The sequence below is a fragment of the Gouania willdenowi genome, unplaced genomic scaffold, assembly GCF_900634775.1.
Source record: "Gouania willdenowi unplaced genomic scaffold, fGouWil2.1 scaffold_132_arrow_ctg1, whole genome shotgun sequence".
Taxonomy (NCBI): Eukaryota; Metazoa; Chordata; class Actinopteri; order Blenniiformes; family Gobiesocidae; genus Gouania; species Gouania willdenowi.
In genome coordinates, this window is record NW_021144880.1 from 24,760 (window position 1) to 34,104 (window position 9,345).

At 38.1% G+C, this 9,345-nt stretch overlaps 1 protein-coding gene across 1 annotated transcript in view; it reads left to right on the forward strand.

Moving 5' to 3' along the window:
- Nucleotides 1-9,137, forward strand: part of LOC114458574 (piezo-type mechanosensitive ion channel component 2-like) — a gene marked incomplete at its 5' end in the record, with an annotated part of 33,117 nt that extends 23,980 nt beyond the window's left edge. The window contains 13 exon segments of the mRNA XM_028440990.1: nucleotides 800-932; nucleotides 1,059-1,182; nucleotides 1,185-1,208; nucleotides 1,304-1,515; nucleotides 1,606-1,764; nucleotides 2,088-2,235; nucleotides 2,602-2,790; nucleotides 4,032-4,124; nucleotides 4,590-4,759; nucleotides 5,750-5,869; nucleotides 7,417-7,496; nucleotides 7,674-7,881; nucleotides 8,780-9,137. Of these exon segments, the coding sequence (XP_028296791.1) occupies nucleotides 800-932; nucleotides 1,059-1,182; nucleotides 1,185-1,208; nucleotides 1,304-1,515; nucleotides 1,606-1,764; nucleotides 2,088-2,235; nucleotides 2,602-2,790; nucleotides 4,032-4,124; nucleotides 4,590-4,759; nucleotides 5,750-5,869; nucleotides 7,417-7,496; nucleotides 7,674-7,881; nucleotides 8,780-9,032 (1,913 nt within the window).
- Between the last annotated feature and the right edge of the window lie 208 nt (nucleotides 9,138-9,345).

The window sequence follows — 9,345 nt, forward strand, 5'->3', positions numbered from 1 at the left end:
GTGACGTTCGTTGACCCGCGACGTCAGGGAAGTCTCAAAATTCACCACACACATTTCTCTCACAAATATGCAGAGGTTTCACAGCACAGAAGCAGTTTGTAAATGCACATTCAGCAATTTGCATTATCTGTGGATTTATATTACAAGTGTGCCTCAAAATGATGTTTGTGAAGTAGAGCGTGTGCTTTTCAGAATTTATATTACAAGTTTGCATCAAATGAAGTACAACTACGAAACAAAGCATGTGTATTCGTGAAAAACCCTGCAAGAGTTAATTCATTGATATTGTTCTGATTCCATACTTTTTACTTTTCTTTCTTACTTTTTTAAACAAATATCTGAAGATGACGCCACGATGTAAAAAGATGCAACGTTTTGGTAGTTTTAGCTTTTTTTTGATAAGGCAGGTCCTTTAGTTTTATGGTTAACATTTTTAAGTTCTTAAAAATGTAAAATGTTTTTCTTGACACATTATATTTACACATTTTATTTATTATGAGTACTAAATTCCAGGTGTTCAAAGGTAACAGTTTAAACTTTTTTACTTTTACTCAAGTGAGGGAGCAACTTCAATACTTTTACTTGTACCAGAGTCGTTTTTTATTCAAGTATCTATACTTTTACTGAGTACTGAAGACTAGTACTTTTGCCACTTCTGGTGATAATAATTTTGACATCAAACTTAACTAACTTATGAGTAGTGTGTTAGTATGCCATTTCGAGCATGGCCCAGGACTCGGCTGGCATCGGCTACACAGCTTTAACTTCATAGTTGATTTCCGACTCATTGTTTACACAGGAAGTATCGCTTCCCACCACAGCAGTCACAAGGATGGCAGCGAGGCCGGTGTCCATCTGAGGACCCGCAAACAGATGATAATGGAGAAACTGAAGGAGCAGCTCTTTAAAGCTAAAGCTTTCCTCATCAAGAGGTACGAGAAAGCAATTGTTGGCTCAGTATACTAGAGTCAGTAGAAATATTTTTGTTACACATAGCTAAAATCTACAATCCTCCTGCTAGAACCCCCCAAAAATCACATTGATTGTACTCACTGTAGGTTTTTGGAGATCTACCTTCCCATGAAGCAGTTTTTCTATAATCTGATCCATCCCGAGTACAGCGCGGTCACTGATGTCTATGTGCTGATGTTCTTGGCTGATACAGTCGATTTCATCATCATCATGTCTTTGGATTCTGGGCCTTTGGTGTACGTATCTGCAAATGACAGGCCGACATTTTTAGCCCTGCATTCTATTCTCTGACTGAAGAGATGAACCGCTACATTGACTTCTCTCACTACAGAAACACTCGGCAGCAGACATCACCTCCTCTTTGTCAGAGGATCAAGTGCCAGGACCCTTTCTGGTCATGGTACTGATCCAGTTTGGAACCATGGTAGTGGACCGGGCCCTCTACCTCAGGAAGTCCGTTATGGGCAAAGTCATCTTTCAGGTATTCCTTGTCTTTGGGATCCACTTCTGGATGTTCTTTATCCTGCCAGGAGTTACAGACAAGTAAGCTACAAACTTTGCACAATGGTGTCCACTTTTTTTCATACTGATCAGATTTTCATTTGTTGCTTTTTACCTTTCTTTCCCCTGCAGGCGTTTCAGTGAAAACTTGGTTGCTCAGATGTGGTATTTTGTGAAGTGCATCTACTTCGGGCTGTCAGCCTATCAGATCCGCTGTGGTTATCCCACCCGCGTACTGGGGAACTTCCTCACAAAGAGCTACAATTATGTCAACCTCTTCCTGTTTCAAGGGTGAGTTATGCTGGGAATGTTTCATTCCTTCCAGCTGGACAAACATAGCTGTGGGGTCGGAGTGTCACCTAGGAAGCTGCAGTAAAAGTGGAAGGAGATAGAGATCCTTTTTGGGATTGGGAAAAGATGTTTGTAATGTGTTTTAAAGTCGTCGTTCGTGGGGTATTGGATCATCATGCCTATAACGATTACCAGTAACAACGAAATGCCATTAAATTGAAAAAAATGATAGTACCTGTATGTGTTTGCATGGATGAAAACTGGCCTGATTTGATGAAGCAATAACTCGTCGTAAATCGCATCTTTTATTCTGTGATTTTCAGATTCCGCTTGGTACCTTTCCTGACGGAGCTACGAGCTGTAATGGACTGGGTTTGGACCGACACCTCCCTTTCTCTGTCCAGCTGGATCTGTGTGGAGGACATCTATGCTCACATCTTCATCCTCAAATGTTGGAGAGAGTCAGAGAAGGTGTGCAAGACAAAGCCACTGTCTGTCAAGTCACAACGACTGACATTTTCTCTTTGATTCATTTTTCAAACGTATTACCACCCACATAGGTAAATAGCATGTCATTGTTAAGTTGGGCTTTTCTTTATTCAGACAATGTTTTTCAGGAATGTTCATCTTCTGACATGTTTCAACTGTCAATAGCCAGTCTTCGTCGGAGAAGGTCTGCTCCATCGTTCCAGTTGACCTTGTCTGAATAAACAAAACCTCAACACAACATACTCTTAAGAAAGAAGACAAACTGAATCTCGCTGGAATGAGCATGTCATTGATTAGGGATGAACAAAGGCTTCTATAGTTGTCTTATACAGTATATGTCTTTTCTAGAGATACCCTCAGCCGAGAGGTCAGAAGAAGAAGAAGGTGGTGAAATACGGGATGGGAGGAATGATTGTAATGCTGCTGATCTGCATCGTCTGGTTCCCGCTGCTCTTTATGTCTCTCGTCAAGTCCGTAGCAGGAGTTGTCAATGCTCCGCTGGACGTCTCATTTGAAATCACTCTGGCTGGCTTTCAGGTGTCAAACTGCTGCTTCTTTTTCAGATCAATAGTTAGATTTCAAACAGCTTTATTTAAGTAGATATCAAAAGATATCAAAGGATGAGAACCAATAAGATGTTTAGAAAGATTTGTATCTTTCTAAAGTGAAAAACGTGTTATTATTTGAAAGATTACACATTTGTTCCCATTGTTTTTTCTGTTGTATGATCTCATACTGGTGACGGGTCATTGCTAGGTACATTATATGTGAAAAACAGCAGACATTTTTTTTCCTTACAAGGATAACAAGGTCAGATCGTTATTATCTGCCTGCTAACTTCTATGCTACTTTCCAATTGCTACATGGTTCACACCAGAAGGCAGGGGTGGACTGGGACTAAAATTCTGCCCTGGCATTTACTATTCAAACCAGCCCACTGCATTATCAGTGACACCATGTAGAAACCATTATTAAGTCATTAATGCTCAACATGAGCATTAAACGTTGAAGGGGGAACTTTTTAACCCCTTTTTACCTATTTCCTTTGGCCATTTTGCTACTTCATTGTCTCATTTTTTCAGACTTTTGCTACCTTTTGCCAATAAATATCCCTTTTTCATATTCTGTCCTTTTTGCAAGTTCTTTTTGACTCTTTTATCCAATTTTTGACCTTTCTTAGAAAAAATTGGGCCACTTTTCATCCAAATAATCTAACTTTTGCCCAATAAATACCACTTGTTTCCTTTTTCCCTACATTTAAGCTACCCTTTTCCATTACACACCACCTGGTTCCTCTTTTTCCCCCTTTTTTTAGCCACTCGACTGCTTTTGGCCCATTTTAGTCACAGTTTTTGCCACTTTTGGACCATTTTTGGCCACCTGTTGTTAATGTCTGCCTCTACTCGCTCATCCAAAAAAGTAGCGGACCCCACTTCGAGTCAACGGCCCACCGGGACGATGCCTGGTATGCCAGATGGCCAGTCCACCCCTGCCGGAAGTTGTTGGTAATATGATATATCTATAGTGTTATAATAATAATGATAGGATTGGATTCTAAATACGCACCTTAATATACGTCTTTAGCATGTGTTGAAAGGACCCTCACCACCATTCATAATACTTTAACACTAACGTCCATGACTGGGATAGAGTGGAAATTAAACTTTAAAACCAAAAAAAGGGTAAATATTTGTGCTACAAGACTTTAAAAAAAAAGCACTTGTCATGCCTGTTATAGAAAGAATGTATTTATTTAACAAATCTTCTTCTCTCCACAGCCCATTTTCACTATGAGCGCTCAGCAAAAACAATTACACAACGTGACGGCACAAGAATTTGGTAAATTTAAGAACCTGTACTATCTTGACGACGTGAGTATAATTAGTTTTTGTTGTCTTCCAAAACATTTCACTTTTTATTATACAGTTAAATAGGCTTTATTAACTTTCATATTATTTATTAGTAATTGTACTGAGATCATAACCCCTCTGGTGAATTATGCAGCAGTCAGAGGTGGAAGCTAAGATTGTAAAGGGGTGAATTACAATATCTGTAATAATGGGGGGACAGACTTGTGTGTAATTGTTTTAACTGTAAAGTGTCTGAGTTTTTGAAAAGCGCTTACCATGTGAATAAAATGTGTTATTGTTATTATTATTATATTATTAGGAATGTTTTTTTAAGTGAGGAATAAAATGAAGGCCACTCACTAAGATCACCACATCAGTTTTTAATTTCTTAGTTATTGCTCTCCTGCATTTAAGCTCAGTAAATGTAAATTAGACAGTGAAACTGCTTTGTTGTGGTTTAGTCTTTGTACTTTGTGCTGCTATTAGGAAGCCATACAGTGGCTGGAAGGATACTTGCCAGATGACCTGATCATTGCTGAGCTAAAAGGCAACTCTAACTCTCTGTGGACCATCAGCCCCCCCAGCAGAATGAACTTGATAGATATGTTGAACTCCGAGGAGGATTTTCCCATCACCGTGAAATGGTCTGTGCAGAGGTATCTACAAAACAAACCCGGTTCTTTCAGATTTAGCCTAGAATGTGTCACAATCATTTATCACATTATTTCTGGGAAGATTCTTATTCATCCAGGCAGGGGCGGACTGGGACAAAAATTCATAACTGGCATTTTCTGACCAGACCAGCCCACTACGTAGAAGCCGTTATTAAGGCAGTGATGTTCAACATGTGGCTTTTTATGGCTTAACTAAATTAATTATTCCCCTAGAAAACCTTAAAAGGTGGAAACTTTTAACTTTAAATTTTTGCCCCTTTTCAAAAAGTTCTGGCACTTTTTTCAGATTTTAACTTCAATACGGTACCCTTTTTTCCCTATTTTTGTCCATTTTTGCAAGTTCATTTTGACACTTTCAATAAATTTTGTCTTTTGTTTTATTTTTTGGGTCACTTTTCATCCAAATACACTAACTTTTGCCCAATAAATACCACTTGTTTCTTTTTTCTTACCTACATTTTTCCTGTTTTTGTTCCACATTTTTGCCTTTTTTCACTATTTGCCACATTTTGCTCATTTAAGCTACCCTTCACCATTATATACCACCTGGTTCCTCTTTATTTGCCCATTTTTGGCCACCTGTTAACATGTCTGCCTCCTCTCGCTCGTCAAAAAAAAAACAAAAAAAAACGGACTGGCCTCCTTCACGTTGACGGCCCACCGGGGCGGTGCCCAGTATGCCAGATGGCCAGTCCACCCCTGCATCCATGTCATGTTGATTCTGGTGGTTTAGTTGAGGCAAGTCCAGTTTCCATGTCAAAATGGCTCTGGTGGTTTAAAGCATTTCATATAGTCATTGGTTGATACTGGTGTTCTATATTCTCTGGAACAAACCAGTATCCAAATAAATGAATTATTAGTTTTTTTTAAAAAAAAACAGACAAATTAAGCTTTCCTGTAAAGAAACACATGGTTTTATGAGATCAAAGCAAAGTCATAAACATGCCTTAACAACATTCTGCCTTCTTACAGGAACTTAAGCCTTGGAGCCAAGGCTGAAACAGCATCTGGAAAACGAGTGACCAATCTTGACCAAGATACAAAGCAGGAACTAATTCGACTGCTCAAAGGGACAAAAGAGAACCTACAAGTGTGAGTAGCATCAGGTTGTCCATAGTAGGCAAAAAAAAAAAAAATGGTATGTACTGTAACTCTGGAACAACTCATTCATTGAATTCAGGTAAGTCCAGTACACTTAAGGCTCAAGCAGATGTAACACTCGCTACCAATGACAGTGATCAACAGCGTAGGCGTCACTGTACCATTAAAAAGTTTCCGCTTCACCTAAATGTACATGTAAACCAGATATAAGCAACTGCTGGCCCGGGGGCCACATGCGGCCCACGGTCTAATTTTGTGCGGCCCCCAAGTTAATGAGCAAGGTTACTCCAAAAACCAACAAAATGACAAACAGAAATACCAAAAACACACAAAATGACAAACAGAAATATCAAAAACACACAAAATGACAAACAGAAATATCAAAAACACACAAAATGACAAACAGAAATACCAAAAACACACAAAATGACAAACAGAAATATCAAAAACACACAAAATGACAAACAGAAATACCAAAAACACACAAAATGACAAACAGAAATATCAAAAACACACAAAATGACAAACAGAAATATCAAAAACACACAAAATGACAAACAGAAATATCAAAAACACACAAAATGACAAACAGAAATACCAAAAACAACAAAATGACAAACAGAAATACCAAAACAGCAACAAAAAAAACTAAATGACTCCAAAAAACATACATTACAGAAAAATAAAGAACAGGACAACAACAAATAACACACAAGATGACTACAAACAAATTTGTGAAAAATATACAAAACTACAAAAATGACTCTGAAACATACAAAAACTCATAACACACCACAAGCAACAAATCTATACAGAATGACAGAAAACTGTGCAACACGACAACAAAATTTAGCAAAATGACTCCAAACAAACACAAAACAACAACAACAATACAATAAACGACAACAAAATATACAAAAATGACATAGAACACAAAACAACCCACAAATATACACAGAACAACAAGAAATGAGCGAAGAGTTTCATAAACAGGATAACTTAAAGTGCTTTACATGATTAAAGGTGGAACGTTCACACAGATTTTTTAATAATAAGATTGAAGAGATTTGCATAAATCTAAATTAAACTTCATCAGTAACAGTGATTAAAAACCAACAATGAAATCAGTGATTTAAGCTCCATTATAAGCAGGAATTTCAAAAACAAAACATTAGGTAACACTGATCAATTAGGTAAATGTTGCATTAAACAGCAACGCTCTCTTGTTTTAAAGGCAATATATGATTATATCCATCTGGATTGTAGGAGTAGCTGGGTGCTGTGCTGCTTTTGATAAGCTTTTATTTAATTTTTTTAAATAGTGTGTTGTCCTTTTCAAATGTGAAAACACTTTTTGATACTCGTCTCGTGCTTGTATGAAAAGTGTTGTAAGAATACAGTTTAATTTGATCAATATTGAAATTATACTCGATTAAACAAAGGAAAATTAGTTTTTCACATGTTCTGAAAAATTCAGTCTCACTGGTTTAGAAACAACTGCCAGTGTCTTCCTGAGTGAGTTTCTCCTCTCTGAACAGAACCCTGAAGGAAATCTTTCCTCGATACATTCGAGCTCCCAGTGACTCTGACGCTAAGCCTGTTGATGTTCTCTATAAAGGTAAACAATTCAAACTTTTTCACAGTCGAAAACATTCTTATTGTTTCCTGAAACTCAAAATGTTGTTTAAGTGTTTCTATGTTCGTTGTTGGTGTTAAACAATACATGCATTTTCAAATCTCTGCAATACAAATCCCTTTTCTCTGATCTAATTCCATAATGGGGGATACGTTGCAGATAATAAGATGCTTGACCTCAAAGTGACTTTAAAAAGGAATCTGAAAGCACAAGCATTGGATCAGATCCAGGAGTGGTGGATCGTCACTCAGACGGTGCCCGGCGCCATAAACATGAGTCAGAAATACAAGATGGAAGCCGGACTGGAGCTGTATGTGTTCAGTGATCAAGTCAGTCCGCCCAGTTTGGGTTTCCTGGCTGGATACGGGTACGTACACATTACAGTGTCCAGTGTGTTTGTCCTTTAATAGGAAGATACAATACTTATTAGAAATGAATTGTTTAGCATTAAAGCTAGGGTAGGCGATTTTCTCCAGATACACTTTTTAAGGTTTTGGTTAAAATTGTCCTTATGTCCAGGTCTTAGTATCACCCGTTCGGTGAAGCCTGTTCCGTTTGCTGATCTCCGTGTGTGATAAGTCCATGTGTACGTGTTAAAGTCTGCATGTTTATGCCTCCGTCCATCCCCTTTTTTCCTTATATCGTGTCTTTTAAGGCTCTCATTAAATAGTGTGGGCTCTATTCCGGGCGGCCATGTTGGATTATGTCTTCACCCAGCGCGTCATCGCCGCAAGTCGCGCAAACGACTGGAATTAATTTAAAGCAGAATTAAGTGTTAACTGTTTACAAGAAAGAGGAATTATTTAATTCGGAATTCAAAACTGAATGAACCAGCCACCTAATTTGGAATTAAGTTTAATTCTGAATTAAATTAGCATTAGGAATTAAGCGTTTACAAGGTCAGGTTAAAGAGGAATTAACTTTTATTCCGCTTTAAAGAGGAATTAAAGCTTCCAAGTAAACGTTTAAATGTGACGTTCTTTTAGTTTCACTTTTGTACCCTGGTAGCCTCTTTCCTTTGATTTACATTCAAAGTTCAAACCTTGTGATATTTGAGATTATATCAGCAGAAAGTGTTATAAATGCGTTTTTAGTAGTCCATTTCCTGAAATTTGTAGTTTTCTCACCACGGCAGACGTTACTAACCTTCGCCGCCGTCGGATTATTACGTCATATTTGGACGCAGTCCCAGTCTTCCTGGAGAGACGTAACCATGACTCTCAACAATTAAACAACTTTTCTTCCTTCTGTTTTTCTGCCTATAGCATCATGGGTCTGTATGCCTCCGTGGTTCTGGTCATTGGCAAGTTCGTGCGCGAGTTCTTTAGCGGTATTTCTCACACCATCATGTTTGAGGAGCTGCCCAACGTTGACCGCATCCTCAAACTCTGCACTGACATCTTCCTCGTCCGAGAGACGGGTGAACTGGACCTGGAGGAGGACATGTACTCCAAACTCATCTTCCTCTACCGCTCGCCCGAGACGATGATCAAGTGGACTCGTGAGAAAACAGAGTAACAACGACGTTAAAAGAGTTTATTTTTTTTTTTTTTTCGGAAAATACAGTGGGGTTTGCAAATTTTTAAAGCTTTTCAAGAAACTAAAGACCAAACTTCTTCCTCAACGGAGCTGAAAGGCTACAAAAAAAAAACTAAAAAACACTGTGTTGACATTGTGGTTTTTACCCTTTAGTGACAACAAACCGTAACGTTTGCATTCATTGAAAGCACAATTTGCAGGTGCTGTGATTAGGTCTTCAAAGTGGATGAAAATGTAGTAGTAGGAGATTGTGTGGAATATGTTTGTTCTAAATTATATTTGAAGAAAAAAA